Source organism: Enoplosus armatus, chromosome 20 (genome assembly GCF_043641665.1).
Source record: "Enoplosus armatus isolate fEnoArm2 chromosome 20, fEnoArm2.hap1, whole genome shotgun sequence".
In the NCBI taxonomy this organism is placed as follows: domain Eukaryota; kingdom Metazoa; phylum Chordata; class Actinopteri; order Centrarchiformes; family Enoplosidae; genus Enoplosus; species Enoplosus armatus.
In genome coordinates, this window is record NC_092199.1 from 18,122,863 (window position 1) to 18,148,993 (window position 26,131).

A 26,131-nucleotide genomic window follows, 5' to 3' on the forward strand; every position below is an offset into this window, starting at 1 on the left:
ATGGTCCCTACACAGTCCTTGTTGAGACCAGACATCACCCTGGACTCTGAGGCCAGAAGACAGCTCATTTTGCTGGAGCTAACTGCCCTGGGAGGAGAGGATGGAGAAGGCACGAGAGAGGAAGAGGGCGAAGTACCAGGAGCTGGTGGAGGCGGGTGGAGGACCAGGTGCATGCCAGTGGAGCTGGGCAAACAGGAGTTTGCAAGTCATTCCCTCAGCAAGGTCTATGGAACCCTGGGCATTACGGGACCAAGCCAGAGGAGAGTCATCAACAACAACACAGAGGCGGCAGAGAAAGCTTCTAGGTGGTTCTGACTGAAAAGGGGAGACCAGTGGGGGACACAAGTCGTGGGTATCTCACTGCAACACTGATGATGTATGTCTGTGTATCAGAAGATGTATGTAAAAACTCCCTGTAGCCTTTTGCTTTCAGTCCTTATCCTTTTTTTGTGAGGATGAGAGCCTCTCCAGTTCATCTGACGGAGATCCAGGCCCCTGCAGCATTATTGCAAATCTGTTCTCAAGTTGTACACTCTTCCTTTTGCAGCTGTCCACAGCTGTGTCCTAGTACACACAGGGGGTACATTGATGGTAGTGCAGGCCAGCTAGCAGCATCGCAAATCTCAGGGCACTGGGCTCTGGCTACCACTTGTCCTCCCATTTCCCAGGGAAATAATTTATTCTTAGGCTTTGCACCAAGAGAGTTCCAGAGAAGACTACTACTTGCAGATGTCTTGCCCTGTTAGTCTTGTTGGTGTTAGTTAGCCATGTGTTAGCCTTCTTTTGTAAAGTGGTAGCATTCCCACTCAATCCATTCACTTCTAATCTTATTTACAAGCACTGCAGTTTTCTGAAGAAGTTTGTGAAATTCATCCGTAGAGAAGAGCGGCGTCTTGCTGCTAATCCCAAATTTTCAGTCCAATGCACGTGAAAGTGCTTGTGTTGTTTGTAGGCTACGTTTGCGCAGTGAAGAAATATGGCAGTAGCCTTCGGTGTTTTTCATAAATTAAAGCCCCAGTGATTTACAAGTGCACAGGATTCTCTGTCCATAACATTTAGCAGAAAAAAAGGATATCAGGAAAAGAATGTAAAGCAAAGCCCATGTTTGAGCTGGCAGGCTGAGCCCCAGCAGGGGAGCGAGAGACAAAGTAAACAACCTTGCGCTGTGGCCTACATGTCATAAGCAGACAGCGTGTTGTTAGTATTATTGATGTGGGTTAACGCAGGTTATTGTTTAAAGTGTGTGGCTGTCTGGCTGTTATTCAGTGTGACTAAGCAGAAAATATAGCTCACAACCAGAAATATTGCAGAATTTTGAAAATAACAGCACTACCCAAAAGTTACTGGGAAATGTGAGTAAACTTTTAACATGCTCCCAAACACAAATGCATAATATTGCAGCAAAACAGAGTAGAATATTGTCTGTATATTGAAACACACTTCCTTGCATTGCTTCTCTTAACACACTGCTTCCCCCCTGAGAGTACCTGGAACTTGGATTTAGTACCATCTCCTGAGCAGTGCTGAAATTTAGGTTCAACAAAGTAGGGGGAGTACAGTGGATACAAAAGCAGAAGCTGTGATAATTGCTACACTGTAGGGGGGGGGGGGGGCTGTATGATAGAACGGTGAAGTTACTGCTATGCAAATATGGTTTAATCTACACAGTCGGAGAGCTAAGGAGGACTACAGAGCAGATATGCATTTCAGGAAAAAAACATGGAATTTCATTACTGTTGGATTTTAAAACCGTGGTCACTACTGGAGCAGAATACAAGCCTGCTGTGTGTTACCTGTCCAGAGCAAAACAGGACACAGCCAGTGTCAAGATTGGCTGGTCAAGAAAGCTAAACATGTAGTAATTCAAAGAGAGGGGGCTATTTGTTACGCACCTAATGGACAGAAATACAAGGACAGAAAAAAGTTGCTTTGTTTCTGCTGACGTGTAAAACAAATTTGTTGTGCTAACACCTCAGCAACAATATTCTTATATTAAAGAGTTATTCCACTTTATTACTTTAATTCCCTATCATCATCTGGGATAATTGTACAGCAATATTAAACATAATTGGACAACAAGAAGACACATCTTTTCACAATTCCTCTCTAACACAAATAGACTACTGCATTATGCAGTGTTACACTCAACCCTGGGTCCTACTAATTTCATTCAGATGCAACTAATCCACATCAATTATTCATTTTTCGTGACAATGCAGGAAGGGGTGTGATGATTACATAGTGTCAGTGAAAAGATTTGAAACAGCACTGACATTTCTATTATGAAACCATAACCACGACCTTTCGGGACCTTAACCGAATGGTTTTAGATACCCAACCATACCACACTTTAAGCAAGCTAAATATTGTAGGAATAAGATTAAAATAGTAGATTGTATAGATATGCTCAGTATGAACACGTGGGATGTGGGATACACTGAAGAAATAACAATCAAGGCCGACAAATTTGAGTTGAAACTGTTTCATCGAATGCTGTTTTGAAGAACAGCACAGTTCAATGTTGCGCGTAAGTTTGAAGCACTGGCTCAAAATATTTTGAAATTTCCGTTATTTGAAATATTTTTTTCAAGTATCATTCAAATCTTTACAAGAACAGTTGTTTTTAGTTTTTTTTTTAATCTTCAAATAATTACCAGCCTCCCGTGTTTATTTAACGTGATATAATATCTTCATCCTAGAACTTAAGTGAGAGAGCGGTCAATTCAGCAATATCTGAAAAATCCTGGCATCTCAAAAACTGTGTCTCTGTGCTGTAGTTAAAGCCCCCGCCCGTCCTGCTGCATACGAGATAGGGCTGGAGTTGTCCAACTGTCCTTTGACTGATAAAACAAGGAGACGCTGCTGGCTTTGGGTCGTCTGGATGGAGTCTGACTGCCTGCCCGTCTCTCCGGTCCAATCCACTATCAGGTTTGGTGGTGCCACTCAGAAACCACTTGCACAGTCATACACACACACACACACACATGTGCACACTGACACACACCGGAAGAGAGAGACTCTGTCACGCTCTGATGCGTACGCACCCCACAGAAATAGTACCAAAAGCAGATTTGCGCTCGTACTCACTCGGGAGGGCGGGGGGGGGGGGCACTGTAAAATATTTAAATGTGCTTGAGAATTCCAACATGCATGTCACAGTCATGCACATCCCTGTAAATACTTCAACATTCATCCACACACACACACACACACACACGGTTAATGAAAAGCAGGATTCCTGGGAGTGTCTGGCCAGAGTTTGATCTTTCTCTCAGATCAATGTCAGTAGATTGCAGGGGAGCAGTGAGGCTCACATCTCCACTCAATACTGAGACTAGACCAAGCGGCTGTGTTTGCGTGTGTGTGTGTGTGTGTGTGTGTGTGTGTGTGTGAGAGAGAGAGAGAGAGAGAGAGAGAGAGAGAGAGAAGCAGAGCAAGACAGAAACCTGTTAAACAGTGATTTTTAAGAGTAGCCATATGACAATCTGCTTAACTCGGGTTTGTAAAACTGCCGCCTCAGGCCTCGGACACGGCTGTAAAGGTTAATATCTAAACAACTGTAACTGCTTCAAGTGCTTCATTTCGAAACAATCCGAGATAGAGAAGTTTTTTTTGGGGGGGGAGTAGTCGCAGATACTTAGCCCTGACAACGTTAACTGGTCATTTCACTCCTCCAGTCCTCCCGCAAAAGACTCTTTTGCCTCAATCGGCCACTGAACTGCTAACCACACCCCCTGTTTATTAGCAACGCCATGACTGCACTGGCGATGGCCTGACAATAGAAAGTTGGCTCCACCGCGAGATCAACAAAACAACCGGTCAAACAGTCAAAACAGATCGGGGAATTACTAAAAAAAAAAAAATCCCAAACTGTTATGATATATTATAGCAAATCATTTGGGGAAGAGGCTGTTGTTGCATGTGGGGGTCACACACACATGTGCACAAAAGTTCTGGTAAATGCTCTTATTGTCATTTGGAAGTGTGCTCAATAACTCATATGATGTGAAAGCACTCGCATTTGTGTGTGTTTTCTTCACCCCCAGTACAGTTTACAGAGCTCCCCAATAACTTGATGATCTACAGACTTGATACATCATTCCAGACCATTCCTGAGCAGAGTACTGGCCGTGGATTTTCCCACAGCCTAGTGGGAAACAGTGTTCTGAGGAAGCTCTTTAAGCTCTGCTGATCAAGCCTGCCAATGGACAGCAATCAATCCATGTCAACCAGCCTATTATTCATTAAAGCACCTCCAGTATGGCCGAGGGAATTTTACTTTTCTATTAAACCAGCAGACCAGTAGGGGGGTACTTGACCCACTCTGAGCCTCTCTCATATACACACACACACAGCTGTCAGCGGTGCCCCCCCTCCCTCCTCTCCCCTTACACTGCAGTGTGTGGGTTAGCCGCTGCTTGTAAATGAAATGAGACTTAACCATGCGTTGGCCCCTCATCAATCTGGCTGGGCTGGCTTGGCTGCTCCCCCCTGATTCATGGACAGACACCTTTACAGGCCCTACACAGCTGCCACATTCTATGACTGAGGACTATCAATCTCACACACACACACACACACACACACACACACACACACACACACACACACACATGTTCACACACCCAAAATCCCCTTTTCTCACACAGTGTCATGCAAATAGCTCGCCCTCCATTTGACAATACAGCTCTGTGTGTATGGGAAGCTGCAAGCTACCTGCAGCTCCTGTACCTGGCGATTAGCAGTCATTATTTCTACATACTGGGAGCAAATATAATTAGAAGTTATTGGTTAGATTTACATTAGATTTACATTTACCTTTGATTCCATGTGATAGCTGTATATAGAAACGAACCAATAAATGCATCATTTCCCCTCCTTGCTAATGAGCAGTAGCAGGTAACGCATAACACACATAGTTCTAATGACGGTCTGCACCATCTTCATCACACTTTTGGCAAATAATAATATATACAAAAACATGTAGTCATACATTTTGTGGTATCTAAGAAGAGAATGTAAATAATAGGCAACAGGAAGTGTTTCCAAATTGCAATAATAGTAGCAACTATATCTGTTAGCATGGAAATAATGTCTGTGCCCCCCCCCCAAAAGCAGCTGCGGTCGAAGGTGCCCATAATGGCGAGCTCCAACTTTGGACTCAAAAAAACAAAAGAATGAATGAAAGACGCAATGTGAGTCCTCTTCATCCCTGGTATTTTGCAGCACAATTGGTATACGGTACAGGTAAAGGAAATACGCCACAAACTTCAAGGGTTGAATGTTTTTTATTGAAATTGTTGAGTATTGATGAGATGTGTTTGGTAGATATTGTAGCCCAACAAATTACCTCAAGGGGGGGCCTTCTTCACTTGACTTGATCATCAACCCTATATCCTCAATTGGAGCCTCAATTTACTTTACCAATGAGTTCTAGGAAGAAGTTTGGGGTAGAGACAACGAGGCCCTGGACCGCCATGGACGATGGAGACTGCAATCCTTCTTTCAGTATGAAAGTGTTCATCGTCTTCGGCAGCCTATACTGCTGAGTTAGAACAAACTTTACTATCAAATGAGAGGTATTGGGCATTGTCTTTGCCATTGTCTTGACAGCGTCCGTCAAAAGGGTAAGAAATTCCAGAGTACGCCCACCGGTGTGTCCAAAGCCTCTTCCATCAGTCCAACGTCATCTGGGAACTTCACCATCATTGCCGTAGGTAGGGTCATGTGGATCGCTTAAACCCTCCTCAGACAATTGGCCCAGATAATGTTAAATCTGCTACAGGAGCTTGTCTTTAGCTTTAGCTGAGACCACGTCTGATAATAATACTTTCTTACTGCACTGTGGATATCAGAATAAAGTCTTATGACTGATTTGTAGAAGTCACTTGATCTACTGCGGTGGTCACTTGGGGTTTGATTGCAATCTTGGCCTGTAGTGTTGATAACACCACACAGCACAATAAGAATTAAAAAATCGCAAAATAACCAGGTAAAAGGAAGAATCTTATCCATTATGTGACTGTGATGTTGATGACTAACCCAAGTACCCCAAACAGAGAGCTCTGTTCTGTTTGTGCAGCCATATCCTCCTGCACAGCTGTAGCCTCGGCCTCTCTCAGCTGCGCTTGTTCGGGCGTATACTCAAATGAATAACTGACAAATATGTGGAATAAGAACGTAATTCAAAAACACAATCACAAACAGCAGTGATGGTATTTCTGTATAGTATAGTGGATGGGCAGATACTGAAATTTCATCATGTGGAGGGAAGAAAATCGGGGGAATTGAAACTCCAGGAGACCAGCACGGGAGAGGGGCGGGAAAATCAAAAGGGTTGGCAAGCATGGGATGCATATTTGATCATTTATCAGAGTCAGATCATTTGTATCGTTTGTAATAGATCATCAGTGTATTTCCTGGCCAGGAGAGGCGCAAGGAGAAAATAGAACCTGCAGATCGTGAGCTGGAGCACGCCCTGTCTGAACACCCCAATTGGTTAACATGGGTGGCGAAAGGAAGATACAGATCTTCATTCTAAGTCTTTTTGACAACATTTAGCAACGTGCCCGTCCCAGGCAGGAAAGGCGACGAGGCGACCCATTTTAGATCAAAACGGAAGGTAATGGCAAAGAAGGGGTTTGAAGGACAGATCCTGAAGGAGATGTTACATGGCATGAAACAAAGCCAATGGTAATTTGATTTGAAAACAATTTAGCCAAAAGCTAAATGAAACATTTCATTACCAGCATTATATTCAGTCCATCAAAGACAGGGAGAAGTAGGTGCTGATGAACAGAATATCTTCAAGTTGTAGGTACCAGTTACTGTATATTAGCCATAATTAGTGAGGAAAATAATGACATCAATTGTTTTGACACTTGTATGCAGGTGTAATTAAGGGAGGACATGATTGCCCAGTAAAGGACAAGGATACAACCACTTGATGCTGTTGAGGAAAAGAAGAACTGAGTTGTTGCCGTTCAGCTACACAAAAGGAACCTTTTTTTGACGGAGGATTCAAAATGTTCCACATCAGCGGCAGCCGTCTTGGCTGTTCACAGAATCGTATCCCACCCTGCCCCATATTAGATAAACAGTCGCGATTGGCCCGACCCAACGTTGGGTCGGATGGAAATCTGCACGAATGGGAGGGAGGCTCGGCGTATTCGCCGGAGCTCACAGATTTGTCTGGTTCCCAGGCTAAGAAGCGGGTGGAGGAGCGGATGTATAGAAAAGAGGCTTGGATAATGGGAGAGGAGAGGAAGGCAGAGGGGAGTAGTGAGGGGAGAGTGGAGGAGAGGAGAGGATTAGGTTGTGTGTCATTGTGGAGTGATCGCACACTGCCGCCATCCATCCACAGACCCAACAGGAGGGAGGCCCTTGCTGTCTGGTCGTCCACCTCACGGCTACCGGTAAAGAGACACAAGGACACGAAGAGAGAAAGAGAGAAGTCCCGCAAACAATGGGTTGTAGTTCCGGGTCTGCAATTAGTTCCTACAACTGGGTTTAGAACTGTCTGATGGGCCAGGAACTATGAGGGTGCTGCCACTCCAGGTATCAGCAGCAAGGTCAGGTAGACTACATCCAAAAGCGTGTGGAATATCTGGACAAAGTATGAGAACACCCACAACATTCCAGCCATATGTAACAGTTGGTCATGTTATTCAAAAGCCATGGGCGTCGCCATCTGCTGCTATAGCAGCCCCCACTCTTCTGGTTTCAGGACTCTCCACCAGATGTTGGAGCCTGGCTGCAGGGCTTTGCTCCCATTCAGCCACAAGAGCGTTAGTGAGGTCCTGCGCTGATGTTGGGCGATGAGGCCGTTATGGACCTGGTTTTGCACACAGGTATGGAAGATTTGAAATGCCTAAATGACAACAAATCAAACACAGAAATAAAATGCAGGCATTATATATATTTCCTTTTGTATGTTTGCATTTACCGTCATAAGCAAAACATAATGTTCAATGACAATTATTTAGCCTCGTCTTGAATAAACGTAATTGTTTTTTCACGGTGACATGAATTTTGCCACGCCACACACCACATTAAAATCAAATTAGGCAATTTATTCATTGATTTATTCTGTGATTTAGTGCTGCAGGAGGCTGTACAAACACACTAAGAGGGATCTTCTTGACTGAATTCTCAGCAAGTCTTGACAAGATAGTGTTAGCTAGTGCTAACTTACAATAAACAGCTGGTGTGATCAGGGGATAGGACAAGGACATTATTATTGCTACTAATGAAAGCAGAAAGTCTAGAAGGCTTTTTTTTTTAGCACATACCCGGGTACTGTACACAGTGTTCACACTAAGGGGGCTTTTGCATCAGGGACCTGGGCCCGGATCAGAGTACACTTGACCCCAAAGTCCAGTTTGTTCGATTAGCGTGAACATTGTGTACCATACCCGGACATGGCTCACTGATCTGCGCCCAGGTCCTCTTGAAAAGGTGGTCTCGAGTACTCAGGTACGGTTCACATCAGGCGTGAAAGCTACCGTACCAAAACACGGAAGTGGACTGCTATTTAGAATGCGACGCCGCAACCGTTCGACTGTACCGTTCGGGTCGCGCCGATCTCATCCCTTGAACTGCACGGCTGTGGCTGATAAAGTAGGAAGGACGGCCGGAGGGTCCTCTTGACACAATGAGGAGCACACAATAGCAATAGCAATAATAGTAGGCAGAGAGTGCTCATAGTACGCTTTTCTACACTGGAGCGTCAACATAACCAAATGTGCGTAGTCGATGACGCAAGTGTACTCTTCTTCTTGATGTGTTACGGCGGTTGCAAACAACGATATGGGGCATTACCGCCACCAACTGCTATGGAGTGTGGATCAAGTGCATTCAGTTATAGAACAATGTGAAAGCTGACCGGGGCGTGGAGGTATAGAGGGGGGGCAATCGTACTCAGGCACGGTACTCAATCAATCGTACCTAATGTGAATATGCCCGAATCAAACGAACTGGACTTTGGGGTCAAGTGTACTCTGATCCGGGTCGGGGTCCCTGATGTGAACCCCCCCCCCACCCCACCCCCGAAGTTATTCCAGTGTTATTGATTGGGACAAAATCCACAGTCAGTAAGGAAACACTATCCAGGGAAACAGAAAGAGGGAATTCTGCGCTACAATTCCATAAAGATACTCACTTAATATGGGTAACTTCTAACTGCTAAAGCATCATATTCACGGCCAGTATGGGCAGGGGGTATCCAACAATACCTTTACTTGGAAATTTGTGGGCTCCAAAGCTTAAGCTCTTAATATTTTGGTCAAATATTTTGTCGTTTTTTTGCTCCCACAGACACTGTGTGATCGCTGCGACTTCAATGCGACTTGCCCCAAGTGAAGGTTTCCCATGTTATTAAAAAAGCAGTATGAAGACATTAATGAGGAGAATGTTTGTGACAGTACTAGGGCTGAATGGTTATCTGTGTGTGTGTGTGTGTGTGTGTGTGTGTGAGAGAGAGAGAGAGAGAGAGAGAGAGAGAGAGAGAGAGAGAGTCTATATGTCTATGCTTGTAGCCATCCCTCAGAATCACATGGCGCCATCTACACTCACAAAAATGCACACGCACCTCGTCTTCCTCATTAACGGGCTTAAAGCGCCAGAGGCTGAAGTGGCAGAGCAAACAGGCAAAGTCGTTGCCACGACAATGCCGCTGACCCCTGGCACTGAGGTCACATGACAAGTTCACACATTTAACGAAAACAGTGTGTGTTGGTAGACACACAAAAATCTGACAACGAGTTGAAGTTCATCAAAAGTGGTTTGTATGAGAAATGTGAAAATTTGTATTTTTTTTTTTTTTTTTTTTATACATTGTAATGTCAGTGAGTGGGCTACATTACCTCTTTGTGTGTGTGTGTGTGTGTGTGTGTGAGAGAGAGAGAGAGAGAGTGCTGAAGTGGATGTAGATGAGTTTTCTCAGTGCTGTAGGGGAATGGGCTGCGGTTGGCTGGCCTGACTGCAGACTGCTCTGTGGAAAAGAATGACTTTTTAAATTACCCATACATCACTGTCACCGCAGCACCGACTAGGGCGACAGTGCTACAATCGCATACACACACACACACACACACACACACACACACACACCTTCTCCCTCTGCCCCTCCTCACTCTGCAAAACTCAATCTAATGTTTACAGACATGCAAACACATGGCTTTGCACTGCGAACCCGAACACACTTGTGTGTGTATGTGGAGAAAGGCAAAATATGGAGACACGGAGACTCTAATATTGACGCAACCTCCGTGAAAAAATGTGTAACTTATGAACTAAATACACATAAACACACATATATATATATCTGTAGTGTAACTGCAGAACCATCAGCAGCTGTCTTTCTCCCCGCTCCTCCCTTTGCCTTTCTGCTCCGCATTCTCTTCCTCCTCCTCCTCCTCCTCCTCATCTAACGAGCTGTGTCTTAATTGCAGGTAATTAAACTGCTCATGGCTTACAAAGCAGGAGAAGTGCTAGCACCATATGTGTCTGCAGTAAAACACTGAGACATTACACCGCTAAAGGCTAGCTCGGGGTTACAGATGGTCGGCACTCAGATGGATGTCGCTTCATTATCTCTCGGGTTCTTCCTCTCACTCAACTTGTAATTAGAATCTCGGGAGATGTGGAACGCACTCTGAACACCCACTCTGTGAGCACGCAAATACACACACCCACACCCAACTGCACACGCATGCTGTCCTGAGCAGGGTGTCTGAGCGATTGTTACAGTGGATATGCAGCAGGGGGCGACAGAGGGCCGGGGAAATGATGGAGGAGCAGATCAAAAATAAAGTAGAACTGTTAAAATGTGATGTAAGGCAATTTCTTTTTTTCCACAGTGAACTGTAGGTGAGTTTTAATGAATATGTTGAATTGTTAGGGGGGGGTCTTTAATGTGGGATTGTTGTGAGCTCCAGAGAGAGGGAGCAGCGACTGAAAAAGCCCTGTCACCGCAAGTGGAACTGAGGCAGAGGCGAGGGTGAACGGACTGATAGCTAAGTTATTGAGGGCCTTGAAGGTAGTAAAGAGGATTTTATTGTTGATTTGAAGTTTGAAAAACTGGAAAGATGTGGAAGTTTGTTAAGGAATGTGGTCAGGGAGGTGGTGAGCGTGGAGCAGGCGGCGACGGACAGGACCTTTGAGGAGAGGTGAAGCTGGGGGTCGTCACTGTGCAGGTACGTATATGTACACGTGCATTTACAGTAAGTTACTGGCAGAACACTGCTGTGTTTTCATTAACAATAAACTACTGTAAATTGTAATGCAATTTGTGCACAGTATATAGAACCATACTGTATTACTACTATATTAGCTACTGTTCATTGGTTTGGTTGGTTAGGTTTAGGCTCTTTTCTCTTTTTATGTAGTTCTTTTAGAATAAAGTCAACGCTGAAACCCAGCGTCAATTCATCTTAGCTCTCCTTCTCGGTTTAACTTTGTAGACTGACTTATTTAACTTAATACACATGAATTTGCTACCCATTTAATTCAAATATAGTAAAATACTTCCAAATTAAATAACCAAACACCACACAGGAATATGGCTAAAAACAGAATCTCTTATTATTTAGTAAATATAAGATAAAGTGAAATAAACAATTAGTGCAATGTACACTTTAAACCCAAATTCTTATGGACACCCACAATTCCCTCTTTCACACACAATTGGAACTCTTTTGCAAAATGATAACACAAAATACAGCCATACCAAATATCAGTGGCCCACACCCACACACATACAGCCCAAAACCACTTCACTACAGTGAACGCTGCAGGTCTGGTGCGTGGCTTGGGTACGTTGAGACCCGAAACAGACCGGCGGGTTCACTCAATGAGCACTGGAATAAAAAAAAAGGTACCTGGTAGCTTTGTGTTGTGTTTGAGGAACTCTGAGCCGCCTGGTAGCTCAGAGCGCTGTTCTGTCGGAAACCTTGATTAGCTCGGTTAGCTAACTTACTGCTGGCCTATTGTTCATTCCTATGAACGAGGGTACTGGCACCTTCTTTTGGTCCCGTTCAGGCACAGCTGTAGAGGACTTACAGTTGTTTATGGGTTCGAAGTGACGTCTGTCGGAGAGGCAGGACCTGAAGCAGGTGAGACATTTCTTCTTCATGTGAGGAGAACAGTGACAGAAACACTCTTGACCTATGACATCAATCATTATTAGTGCACAAAACCGTCTCTTACAGAGATGATACAGATGACCTCTACACCATCCAGGTTTAGAGGTAATGTGTGCCTTTGGTCTGTGCCTAAAATAAGAAACTGACTCATTAGACTTTGCCTGTAAACATATCCAGCATTAACCCCAGTCACTGGCCATTCCTCCCCATTGATTTCTACCAATACTCTGTGAGTCCTCTAAGGCTCCTCTCTGTTTGAGTCTCAGCCGGTCCCAGTAGACAGGACCTCACAACAAACCTGAATCCACGAACCGTTTCATGCATATGGATGGGATTGTCTCCTGTCGCATAAACGCCACCAGTGATCTCTTCTCATGGATTAAACATCAGCCTTGAACCCGGCTCGCCTCTGGGCCAAGGCGGGGGGAGAAACGGAACGCACCCTCTGTCAGGTCTTTGCGTGATGGACAGCTGCGGAAGAAGTGTATTATAACTACAGGGATACATTTCCATAGATTAATGAAGAACCCCCTCAGGTGGTTACATCTTAGACATGTACTGAGATGGGATGCAGTACGTCAAACTAGAGTTGAGCTGATATCAGCTTTTATTAAAAAAAAATGTGGTTGGCTCAGTGCTGTCTGATGTGGATATGCTGTCTTTTGATTGATCCCGTATTGTATCTCAGTATTGAAGCTTTTAATGTCAGTTTATTCTTCCAGTTTTATAAGACGCCATGATGACACGAGAACGCATGATGATGACCGTGATGATGATTCTCTTGTGATTGTGTTGAATAGTTGTTTTTTGTTTGTTTGTTTTTTTTGGTGAAATCCTATATTTTTCTTTTTGTCAATAAATCCCATAAAAAAAATTTAAAAAACACCAAATCCAGCAAAGAACTGAAACTACTAAACAAGTATGCATGTATACAAAACATGCTCACTGTTTAAATTAAAGTTCAATTATACACACACACAGTTCAAGCGATCATTTTTGTTAGAATGTGTTAGAATGAGTTGCTTTTTCCGATCTTCAGGAATCAGCTTCTATCCATCAGGTGTAAACATTAAAGAACTGTACAATATATTTCACCAAAATAAATATCTAATCTAGTTCAAAATGCTCTTTAGCGACGGGTTATGCAGAAACAGAGGATACACCCGTGTGCAAACATAATGTAACGTCTGTCATTGTTTCTCAAGTCTTTCTCAAGGAAATCATACAACACTTTTCATTAATACACGCGGACACACGTTACAATTAGGACGAATGATGAATGTTATCCTTGTCTGAGAGGTGAAAAGAGAGATCCAGGGAGCACTTAGTACTGATGGCCTGAATCGTAGCACTGGTTTATGGAGTGGGGTCGCCACCTGTTGGTCCTTTGAAATCATTGTTAGTCTGACTTCCTGTTGTTGTTGTTGTTGTTGCTGTTGTTGTTGTTGTTGTCGTTGTCGTGGTGGTGGTGGTGGATGATCTGGTTTTTGGTTTGGTATCCTTATATGGTTTTTCAGAAGTCCCAGGTGAGAGGTTTTGGGGCGCATTATGGGCTTTTGTAGTACAGGTGAATTGACTCTGCAGTCTCATGCGGTGGTGTGGTAACACGTAAGGTGAGAGGGGTGTCCTTATTTAACTGAACTGTGATTTTCATCCATCAGACGGCTTTCTGGTCCGTCAGGGCCAAAGATTTCAGCTGAGTGAATGAAGAAGTCTTGGTGGTAAATGGCCACTTCCTCCCTTATAACAAAGATATGACTCACCACCGTCACAGTCACTTTAAAAAAAAAAAAAAAAGGCAAACTAATTAAATGTGGCATGTAGCCTCTTAGGGCTCCACTTGATCAAGGATGTCCGAAACCTGACTTGATGTTGGGGGACAAGCTTAAATCGGATGGGTAAGGTTTTATGTGGTTAGAGCGCTTGTATTGTTCCATCAGTCCCCATTTTGACTGGCAGGGTATTTCTTTATGCTACCATATCAACTATTGTATTCACCAAATCTCTTTGTTATACCTAACTGAGGTTATTAGCCTGTTACGGAGAAATGATTACTCCATCCTTACTGCAAAGTACACACGAACATGTTGACAATGTATTATACATAAGTTTTATTTAGTCACTGCAGTAAACAGGTAAAGTAGAAAAGTGAGTCTCCCATAATAGTGATGCCATGGATTAGCACCGCCATATTCAAGAAGTTACTCAAAATGCATTGTTGTTTTTTACTTTGCTTTTAGTATAAAACTTCATAAGTGGATCCTGCAATTTAAGAGGATGAAGACAACGGGTGTCTGCAGAATTACAGACATTTCCAATTGATGGCAAAAGGGACCTTCAGACAGGCGTTGGTGAACAGTTAAGTGTGCTGTGTACTCTTTAAAAGGGCCAATTTTACCATTACATCACAGGGAGTATTACTCAGCTCAGTTATGTAATATCCAGAGTCTTAGTCTTAGCGATCATATTGATTCCAATGCTCAAAGCAGTTTGCTTAAAAGGTCCCATACAGTAGAAAGTGAGATGTCCATGTCTTGTTTGATTCTAAAGCAGCTCTAGGTGCTGTGTAAATACTGTGAAAGGATCAGAACGCTCAGTCCATGGATGAAACGCACAGCGTCTGAATACGGGCTTTCAGACGCTGTGCCTTTAAACAAGCCGTCGGGACTTCCTGTAAGGTTGTGATGTCACAACTATACAGTCACCGCCCCCAGCAGGTCATCGGCTCCAGGCACAGCACCACCCACCAAGTACAGGGACGCTCATCCACCCGCTCAGTCAGTCTGAGTTATTGGAGCGCTCTGCTCAGGAACTACTCTTCAGGTTTTTTGGAGGTGATTCAGTTTGTCTAAAACGGCTTGTTTCAGACAGAGGGGGGGGGGGGGGGGCTGAGGGGCAGCAGAAAGCGCCAGGACAAGATACATAAGGACTTTTTTGAACCATGAATCATGCAAAGCTGCTCTAGTGGAGTCCCAGAATAAAAATATGAGCAGAATACGGGACCTTTAAATACAGAGAGTAAACAGATCATATGAGAAAAGGCCAAGGAAGCAGATAAACTGTGGATTACTGATTCGGCACTCAGAAACTTTCAACCTGCACATACACAGAAGTTTAGTGTACAGTCTAGGTGTAAATCCTCGGTAGGGCTGCTGCTCTGCCTCACTGTCCTCTGCCTCATTGGCAACTCGCCTTGTGCTGCTGCCCCACTGCGGGACACTACAGGACACCGGCAAGCCGCTGCTCATCTCCTTCGAACAGTTCCCAGCTGGGGCTGTGACGAGACGTGGACACCCCTAACCCTGGATAAAATGGCCCAGGACAGGGTGAAGGCAGAATACGTCACACTGCCGTTCCACCAGCCCCACACACACACACACTTCACCCTGCTCACAAGTTTTCTGTAAAAAAAATCTCCAACTATAAAATAAATATTAAAATAAAATATCGAGGTAGGCAGGTGTACAGTAATGATAAAATTAATAAACTGTAATGTAGACAGGTTATAGACAGGACTAATATATATTCTGTGATAGTTAAACAGCTTGTAAACAGGTAGTAAAATATATATGAATATATACACATACTGTGATTTATGCAAGTATAAACAGTAATGATAGACAGAGATGTAAACAGGTGGTAACCAGTATGTAATAGCAGTATAATTAATGAGCCAATCAAAGCCAATTAAACATTTTCAAAATATTACCCACAAAAGTAAGGGCAATTCAGTATTGAAGGGTCCAGGGCCTTAACAACTGCAGTTTCAGTGATTTTGTGGAAAAAAAAAAAAAAAAAAGCGGAATGAATGAGTGAGCTAATTTTCAGCACATTTTTTTTTTTTTTTAAAAGGTGGTTTAGCAGGGTGTCAAAACAGCAGGTGGATGAATTAAGATGCGTCACTACTTAGAGTTTTAGGATTAGCAGCAGTGGTCTAGGTCCATTGTTTGTCATGGAGGAATTTATGGCCACTTTTCACAAAAAGAAAAAAAAAAAAAAAAGGATTCTCACTTATGGAGAGACAGGAAAATCGGGGGCAAATGGTAAATGGACTTCACTTACAGTATGTAATGTTGTGCCTTCATCCTATCAAGGGGTGGAGACAAACCCCGTGCAGTTTGCCGACCAGATTCTGTTCTCTCTCTTTCAGATAGCCCATGAAGAAAATGAGAATTTAGATTGAAAAAAAAAAAAACATCCCTGCAACATTCTAGCAAATCATTTTTGTGTATCATGAACTCTGATTCATACTCCAATTAATAACTGAGACAGACGGGAGAAAATGTGGGTAATTGGGAAGGAGAGCTGCTGAACGATCAATGAAGTGCCGGTTGATGGTATTTAGTGTAAAGTACTTTGGCTGACTGGTCATGTTGGGCAGCTACCAAGTTTGAACGTGTGACAGGCACACACACACATGCACATTTATAGGCTATATCAGGACTTGTGAAAAAAATGTGACAAATCAGGAAAGGTCCCATGGTCCTACAGAGCTGGGAATCAAAGTGTTTCCCATCCATGTTTCTAGGAATACTTCCATCTGTTGAGATTTTGTCTAAAGCTATGTTTTGGTCGGACCTGATTTTAATGCTACTTGTGAGGACATTTTCAGGTTTATGAGACTAATGAGGCCCATAGCAACACACACTGATATTTCATGTTTAAGTGAATTGTGAAGCCCATAGATACACTACATTTTGAAGTTTGTGACTTATAAAGACCTGGTAATACACAAAATAGGGCCTGTATTTGTAAATTTAAGTCATTAATTGAGGAATTGGTTCTCGAGATTAGTAGGCTGGTGACCTAAGTCAGTGATAATTGGGGGTGTTTTTATTTGACTGTGATTACATGGATTATGTGTATTGCAGTATTGCTAAAACTAGCATAAAATGTTGGAGTGTGTTGAAAAAAAAATTACATATGGAGGGCCGGTCATGTGACACCGAAACACGTGACTGAAAGTGTGTTAAATTCCAGAACTGACCACTAGTTGGCATAACGGCAGATGCAAAAACCATAAACACACCTACACACTTAATTTCATAAAATTATGATATTTTAGGAGATTTTTGGTTTAGGGGGATACTGGGGGGGGGGGTCTAGAACACTATAGTGCGCTCGGAAAAATTATGCCAAAAATGTCCTCATTTCTCAGAGAGTCCTGATAGTGAAAGGGTGTTATCATAAAATTGTCCTCATTTGTCATGAAAACAAGTACACACACCACACGGCAGGAGACGAGGTTGGCAAGGCAACCAATCCGGAACCAGATAACCAGGCAGCGAGGCAGACGAACCAGGAGGGAGCAGGCAGAACTCGTGGTCAGGGACAGAAGGCTGAGGTGATTACTGGGATTACAACGAGACGACGTTAATCAGAGATCAGGTAGGTTTGGCCACAGAAGATCCGTCCGGGAACGAGCGTTGGAGAGTCTTGCATCAAGAGAGCGAAGAACAGTCTGGCAATGAGTGAGGCTTATATATGCTGGCTCGATTGGCTGGAGCAGGTGAGTCAAACAGGTGAAAGGAGTTGGTTTGATGAGGTGGGCGTGGCCGACAGGTGGAGTGGAGGGTGAGAAAGAAATGGCAATGACTGTGACAAGTTCAATGGGTTGAAAACGATTCTCTTATCTCCTTTTTACACAAATACACACAGTCTCCCTATCATATCACTGCATTATACCAATAAAGGTATAAAACGTATGTTTATGGGTAGAAAAGGGCAGATCAATATCCCAAACAAACATTAATCTGGGGTGTATCCGCCAACGTTGCGCAATCGAGTCTCATATTTTCCTGAGGGTGATGCCGGTCAAACTATTGCAGTTAGAGGAGAGGAGCAATAAGGTCTTCTTTTAGGACATTGAGGGCTGCAGCGGTCAGATATAAAGGATTCAATTGCACATAAAGACGACACAGCAGAGAAGGAAAGTGGAAACCAGTGAATTTTCAGTTACAACAAAGTCTAAATCCTCTGTCATGCTGCTGCTCTGCCTTGCAGTCTTTGGCGCCATTGCCAGCTCTCCCTGTGCTGCTGCCCCACCGCGGGACTCCGTTCCTGAGCCGCAGTCAGCTTTCGCAAGGTCCACCGGAAGCAAGCTGCTGCTCATCTCCTTCGACGGCTTCCGCTGGGACTATGACCGAGACGTTGACACCCCTAACCTGGATAAGATGGCCCGGGATGGGGTGAAGGCAGCCTATGTTACTCCAGCCTTCCTCACCATTACCAGCCCCTCTCACTTCACAATGCTGACAGGTAAAAACAACAGTTTAGCGCTCGGCCCGTCTGGAATAAGAAGGCTATGCGATTTAACACACATCACAAACAGCAGCGAGACTATTTCTAATGAATACAGTGGATGGGCAGATTTTGAAATTTCATCAAGCAGAGGCGAAAAAACTGAGAGAATTGAAAATCAAAGGGGTTGGCAAGCATGGGATGCGTATTTTATCATTTATCAGAATCGAATATCATACATCATATAAGTCATTTATGTGGTTTGTATGTGATTATTAGCGTGTTTCCTTGCTAGATCGCTGCAGACCACGAGCTGGTCTCGCCACACCTCTTCCTAAATGCACACCATGTGAATGAGCAGAACATCCGATTGTTTCAGTTTTTCCCAATGAAGATGTCCTAACATGGACACTTACTCATTTGCAGAGGGAGAAATTACCGCGGTGCTGTGTGTTAGAGTCCACCACTTCAGGAAGCAACCCCCTTCAATTCATCACTTGCATCTACAAGGGGGTTTTTGGGAGGCCGTGACAAGCATGATCACCTTTTGACCACAGCAGCAGGGTCCATTGCGTCTTTGCCTACCAAAACCTCAAAATGATATGAGTTGGGTTGGGTTTTTCATAATCCTTCCTGACTCTTTGGTGGTTGCCACAGTGGCAATGTTTAAGATTACGGCCTGCAACGTACAGCATCATAGCGGTTAGGCCGAGAATCATCAATCTGAGGGTCAGGCAGTAGGTCAGACAGGCAGAGTCAGGCAGGCAAAACAAACGCAAACGCCGGAAAGCTAGGGTGGATGCAAACTAGACAATCTGGCGGGGTAATAAGTGGAAATGATGATGAGGGGGAAATGGGAAACAGGTGAGCTGGTGGGCGGGGAAGTTCAGTTGTGGCGACAGCGGCGAATGGACCGAGGGGACGCTGGCATCTCTATCGGAACTTGTGAGTAGGCAAACTACATATTTATTACTAAATGACTACGGGTTAACATTTGCGTTTGTACTTTGGAACAAACAGATGTCCAGGGAGAACAGTATCATCCATCAACATACTTTAGGCCTACTTATGGGGTACAACATTGTACTTACAGGGGACTTCAGAAGCCCGATGTGGTTCAGGTTTATGTGGGCTGACACTGTTGTTAAGGAGTACAGTAAGTAGAAAAGCTTTCAAGGCAGTTATAGAAGGTAGTCAAGCACATCTCTTCCATCGGTAATTTAAAACAATTTCAACCTGCATCTAAAACTGAGCAGACCTCATGCCAAGACAATCTACATAACGTCCTGTCAAAGTCCTCTTTGACACCATCAGCAACATTGTCCTTCCTGCACCTCCTGTGGCTAAAGATTAGAGATGTCGGGGCGTCATCCTTTCTTCTATTCCACTTTCCACTGATCCAACTAGTAAGAACTCATTGATCTTGTGGGCAGTATGAAACCTTCCTCAAGCCCTGTAGATATTTTACCAACTTCCATGCTTAAAAAATGTACTTGGGTCCACGCCTGGTCTCTGTTATAAATAGCTCCCTGCAATCTGGTTGTGTCCCAGCATATTTCAGCCTGTAAGCGCAGATAAGACTGAGGTCCTTATCATTGCTTCAGATAGCATAGCTTCCAAGGTTGCTCAGAGTACTGGGTCCCTGTCTTCAGCTGTACAATCTAATCTTCTAATCTGATCTAAACCTCTATAGATCAGGCTATGTACTTTGATCGACATATCAAATCGTACATGTTTCTTCCGTCTAAGAAACATCGCCAAACTCAGGTCTGTTGTATCACAAACCTGAGCCAGAGTTGATCACTCATGCTTTTATATCACCCCGGCTAGACTACTGCAATTCCCTTTTCACCTGCCTCAGCAAGTCGTCTCTGGACTGTCTCCAATTGGACGACTTGATCTTATCTTTTTTATATTGGCTTCCCATCAAGTTGAGGATTCAAGATTCTTGTTGTTCCTGCATGGTCAGTGTACCTGTGTACACCTCTGACCTGCTCCTTCGTTACACCACCTGTAGGTCACTTAGGTCTTCTGACGAGGGCTTGCTGGTTGTCCCTCGCACTGGACTGAAAACAAAAAGGTGATCGTGCCTCTGAAGTGGTGGCTCCGACACTGTGGAACACCCTCCCTATAGACATACGAGATGTGGTCTTGACGCCTTTTAAAAAGCAGCTAAAGACTCATTTATTCAGACTGGCGTTTGTCTAACTTCGTGCTTTCTAGTGTTTGTAATTTTGTGTGTTTTATTGTAGCACTTTGTGACCTTTCTCTGTGAAATGTGGTATACGTTACATACATATTTACTGTTAGTCAAAGGTGAAAAGGTTGACTTTACATCTTGTTTCCTTGTACCTAAATGTATATATCAGTACGACCATAAGTGTTTTTTCCTTCAGGCAGAAGTTTAGTAACTTAACTTAGCTGCAAGGTGCGTGGAGATGTAAAGCAGTTTTGAGGTAGTTGAAGTTCCAGCAACACTTGTCATCTCTTGATTCCCTTCCACACATCCTCTAGCTCCAGTTTTCTCTTTATTCTGTACCTCCCTTGCCATTTTAAAGGGACCTATTATGCGTTTACTTATTATAAGTTCATCAACCGCTCTGCTGGATCAAAAAGCAAACTTAAGGCAAGAATCAAGATGCGCACATTGTGCTAGTAGCTCGCAGCTATTTTAACTGAGCAACGCTTCAATCTCACGGAGATCTTCGTCCAAATCAAACATTGTCAAATCCCCATCACAAAGCAGAACAAGCAATATATAGAGACACGCTCATAAATTACTGCAAACTACCACCATGATGCTTTGAAGGTGGCGGGACACACGCAAGGTCTCAGTTGTGCATTTTGTTGTGCAGTGTACCTGGATTGTACAAGAGATTAGAAAATGACCACATTGACTGAAAACAGAAGAGCCTAATCTATCAATATATATCTTTCTTTCTTATTCATGCAACTTCACTTAATAATGTAAGTAATGGCAGTCTATATAGTGCCCGTGTCCCATGGGGTCAGACTGTCAAAAGGTCACGTTTAAACACGCACTAGTTTCTGTACTTGTCTTTTTTTCTTTCATCAGGACGTCACATCGAGAATCACGGAGTAATCCATAACATTTGGTTCAACACTACGACTCAGGAGAAGAAGCAGTACTACATGACTCAGTTTGTTGATTCCTACTGGGACAATGGCAGCTTACCCATCTGGATAACAGCACAGAGACAGGTTCTTTAGATCTACCTATCTTTTTTTCTACTTGCCTACCTCAAAGATGTCCTGTCTTGCAATAGTATCCAGTTCTATGTGGGATTGCAATATTTGAGTTTGTAATAATTGTTTTATATTCTTCCAGGGTCTAAAAGCAGGATCTCTGCATTTCCCTGCCACAGCAGCCACCTACAAAGGAGAGACTGTGAGGGTTAGGCAAGTGGAACCTCGTTTCTATGACCATTCGAATGAGACAGATTGGAGGCTGAACATCGACAAGGTGATTGGAGAGTGGTTCCATCAACAGGACCTGGACTTTGTGTCTTTGTACTTCGGAGAACCAGATTTGGCAGGGCACAAATATGGGCCAGTTTCTCCAGAATGCAGAGAGATGGTCCGGCAAGTGGACCGTACTGTGGGCTACATTCGAGACAAGATCCAACACCATGGCCTTACGGACCAGCTCAACATTATCATCACTGCCGACCATGGTATGAGTACAATTCTACAGGGTGGACAAGTTGAGAAGATCATCCTCTCTAAGATCCCTGGCTTCAGCTTCAGCGATATCCAGTTCCAACTGTTGGATTATGGTCCCGTTGGGATGCTGCTTCCTAAAGAGGGGATGCTGGAGAAGGTTTATCAGGCTCTGAAAGGAAGCCACCCTCACCTTCATGTGTATAAAAAGGAGGAGATGCCAGCTAGACTACATTACAGTAACCATCCTCGACTGCTGCCCCTCATCCTCATCGCTGACCCTGGATACATTGTCAATGGGGTGAGGGACGGCACAGTTGTGCATGTTGCCCATATTCAGTGGGGTGAGAGTTCAGAGAGTGCATTTGAGTTCTGAGGAACGTTCGTTTCTTCTAATTTATGCATTTGTGCGCTACTGGGTGCCCTGCGGCTGCTGTCCTCCAATAGACGCGATGGCGTCGCAAATGTGCAAGATGCAGTCACAAACCTGCACAAAGGTGTGTAGTTGAGATCGAAATGAAGGTCGAGCAAGGGCCCCGGAAGTAGAGGGGTAAGAAGTCGGAAAGTGGCGATTTGTAATAATGTAGTAATGGCCACCGAGGGTTGAAAATGTCAACATGTTGATGGGCGTCGCGGCTGCTGTGATCCCATCAGAAGTTGGTCTCCGGTTAAATTACTTTTGACCAGCTCCCAAATTATAATTAAATTATTCAATTACAAATGAATGATATTTAAAAATCAATATTATTAAATGAATTTCCATCTTTCATAGAGGCTCCTGGTTAGCAAAGCCAGGCAGTGAGTGACCCACATTCAGCCTAGGTTATGGGAGTTGAATATGTCGGATTTGTTTTGTTACTCACTGGGTGGTTCAACTTCTAGTTTACACGCACTTGCGCACAGTCCCAGCTTGTTCAAAGGCCACCTTCGCACTAGTCTGGCTCACCAGATGTAGGCTGCAGGCGACTACTTCAGGCTTTCACCTCCAGGACACAGAGGATCTAGTTATATTTGTCTTCTTTTAACAGTAAAAGTTGTAAAAATCAAATAGTCTACATACGTCGTTTACTATTTTATGTGCTGTTTTCATTAGTGGGGGATTTAAACCATTTTAATGCCGGGGCCCGCCTCCCCACGTGCAAATGTTCCACCAAAACAGACACTATTTTGCAACGGCATCGTCGCTGCATCCTGGGCTCAGCACCGCCCAAGACGATTGTGATTGGTTGAAAGAAATACAAACAAGCCCGAGCGTTTTTCCCCCCCTATCAGACCAGACTACCTTCACACAAACGTAAAGGACAGACATGCCTTTCATGCGGATGCCTTGATTGTACCACTGCATTTCATTTAATAAGGCACCACATGATCAGGTGGGTGTCACTATTCCTCTAAGACACATGCTACTTAATTGAAATGTCCCGTTTTGAACCTGGATATTTGTTGCTTGTCACCCCCCCCCCCCCCCCCCCCCCCCCCGCCCCCTGACCTCATATATCCTATCTTTACTGTATTCTATCAAATAAAAGGCAACAAATGATGACATGATTCATATGAAACGTCTGATTTCTGTGTCCATGTAGTTGCTACCTATGAACAACAACAAAGGAGATCACGGCTTTGATAACGAAGTCATGGACATGAAAGCCCTCTTCAGGGCGGTGGGGCCTGACTTCCAGAAAAACATGGTGGTAGATCCCTTTGACATGGTTGATGTGTACCCACTGATGTGCCATCTACTGGGGATAAACCCGGAGATCAACGATGGACACCTAGAAAATACCAAACACATGCTGGTGTCCAACGCAGGAGGAGACAACGAAAGTAAGTGTATAAATGTATATGCACTTGTCCCATTCACTCAGTGCTAGACTATTACCAATACACAGAGTACTGTCTCTGACTGCCACTTACTAGCTTTTAACTGCATCTCATGGTGCAGAAAAGTTAAGAAAAGTTGGGATTTCGATCCAGGACAGAGACAAAGTAGTGGAGGAATTAACTGAAAATATGTGGTATTTATTTCACTATTTACAATATCTATGAAGACAAAAAAATAAAAAAAGTTCTCTAAACCATGACACTCACATCTGATGACAAATACTAATATAGTGAGATGCTGTTGAAAGCTCCAGAAAAAAAAGTTAGTAGCTGGAGCTAACCGTGACTTTAATTGTGATGATTTGAGGTGAAAATACCACTCCCGTTACCATAATAATATATGATACACAACTCAACTTTCTCCATGTATTTCCAGTGGCAGCGGTGTTTAGCGGTGGTGAAGATACTTTGACCAAGTCCCAATAAAAACCCAACATTCGAAGCTTCACAAGGGTTACATTTATGGCAGGACTTATTGCATTATCTAACTGCTGTAAAGCCATACCTCATCAGTATTTACTGTCCCTGTCTGTTTTTGGTTGGTCATTTGCTTTTCTTGGCTGATTTGGCGCCTCGTCTGTTTGTATGCGTGTTTTCTGTCTGTCTGCAGTTCCGGAGAAGAGTAATGGAACGCAGGGGGTGCTGATTGGCTTTTCAGCAGCGATTGGGTTTCTTGTACTTGTGTTCACCATTACCACGTCCTACAACATGTGGAAAAGGAGCAGGGCATGATTATGTTTGACGTTTATATCAAAATTCTGAGGGGGGGGGGGGGGGGGGTAAGAAGAAAAAGGGAGTGGAAGAAAATGTTGTGACGCACGAACATTTACTTGGTGTACATACATGTTTTTAGCTGGCCGCTGTCTAGTAGCCTCCATCACACGTCAGCTCGAAGTGGTACTAAACTGTTTTCTGCAAATAAAAATAGTTACGGGGATTTTTGGTGGATTCCTTCACTTCTGCACTCTTCCTGTATCCTTGTGTGATTGCATATGACAAATAAAATTGATTGACTGTGTTGATTAGTTTATGCCAAGTTGCATCTCCCGCCCTCCTGTGAGCTCAAATTAAGTCCATTTTATTTATATAGAACCCAATATCACAAAGCACAGATTTGCCTAAAAAACAAAAACGTAAAAAACAAAACCAAAACCAAAAAAACCTTTAGCAGGGAATAAAATGGAAGACACTTCAGGAAGAGCAACAAAGGAAGGATCTCTCTTCCAGGCAGGACAGAAAAGTGCAATCGATGTCGTTCATAGTGTTAATACTGCCTGCTGCACACAGACGCACGCGTACCGTACACACAGCCTGTCTATCTGTGTAATAAGTCCAGCAGCTATAAAAGTATAATTCTGTTACAGTGAGTACAAAAGTTAAGAGAGCCAGCCATATCAAAGTCTTCCCTAATCTAATCTAAAGACAACTATTAAGCAAGAGGTTGATATCAGAGGTGGTTTGTGCTGTCACTAAGTGCAAACAGGCAGTCAGGCCTGTCGCAGTTATCGCACGATCACCTGAGCGCGATTATTTGAGCTGACCGCAATCATTTTTGCATAATCCTTAGATTCCACAATCAGTGGAGGTTTTGCAGTTGAATATTTTTGTCATTATTTACATGTTGATATTTAGTCATATTTGCTTCTGTTCTTAAGATAGTTTGTTTAATCCAGCTCTACTCTGAGCAGCTGCAGGTGCAGAGTGGAGCTGCACAGTTTTCTGCCCGTGTTGTGGACATCTGGAATATACAGGGATGAACGGAAGCCTTTTCTTTTTGAATGCAGCAAAGTGTTTATTTTTGTATGAGGGAAAGTAGATTAATAAACCCTTTTACTTTCATCTAAGAGGAGTCTGTGTGAGCCGTGTGGATACAGCGTTAAGAAACACTCCCAAGCACTTCCAATGTCAGGAAAACAAAGAGCTTGGCTGTCTAGACCTTACTGCTGTTGGGCAGGTTCTTTTTGTTTCTGAAGCAAGATGATGACAGAGAGGCGTCAATAAGGGGTCTCTTGATTAATAGCGGAGATTCTCCCCTACAGGTGCAGCAGTGTGTTTGACAGCGCTGGGGAAAAGTTCTGCTGGAGATCACGTACAGACCGTCCTCTGCTGCTTCATTTGAGGGTGTTTAAACCCAGTTTAGAATTGTTGTGCAATGTAATCAGACCAAACAGCTGATCTGTCATGTG

The 26,131-nt window shown here is 43.6% G+C and overlaps 1 protein-coding gene across 1 annotated transcript; it reads left to right on the forward strand.

The window, feature by feature from the left end:
- LOC139303671 (ectonucleotide pyrophosphatase/phosphodiesterase family member 7-like) lies at positions 1–24,677 on the forward strand. The gene is made up of 7 exons (XM_070927510.1): positions 1–305; positions 5,614–5,717; positions 18,147–18,401; positions 21,460–21,605; positions 21,733–22,365; positions 23,648–23,892; positions 24,569–24,677. The coding sequence occupies exons 1-7, from the start codon at positions 1–3 to the stop codon at positions 24,675–24,677; spliced, it is 1,797 nt and encodes a 598-aa protein (XP_070783611.1).
- The last annotated feature ends 1,454 nt before the right edge of the window (positions 24,678–26,131 follow it).

What these genes read in the sequence shown, in the direction of transcription:
- LOC139303671 (XM_070927510.1), top strand. Translation starts at nt 1, where the DNA reads ATGGTCCCTACACAGTCCTTGTTGAGACCAGACATCACCCTGGACTCT. An exon ending in CTTCACCATCATTGCCGTAG is followed by an intron (nt 5,718 to 18,146) that starts GTAGGGTCATGT and finishes TCTGCCTTGCAG; the next exon opens with TCTTTGGCGCCATTGCCAGC. An exon ending in CTGGATACATTGTCAATGGG is followed by an intron (nt 22,366 to 23,647) that starts GTGAGGGACGGC and finishes GTGTCCATGTAG; the next exon opens with TTGCTACCTATGAACAACAA.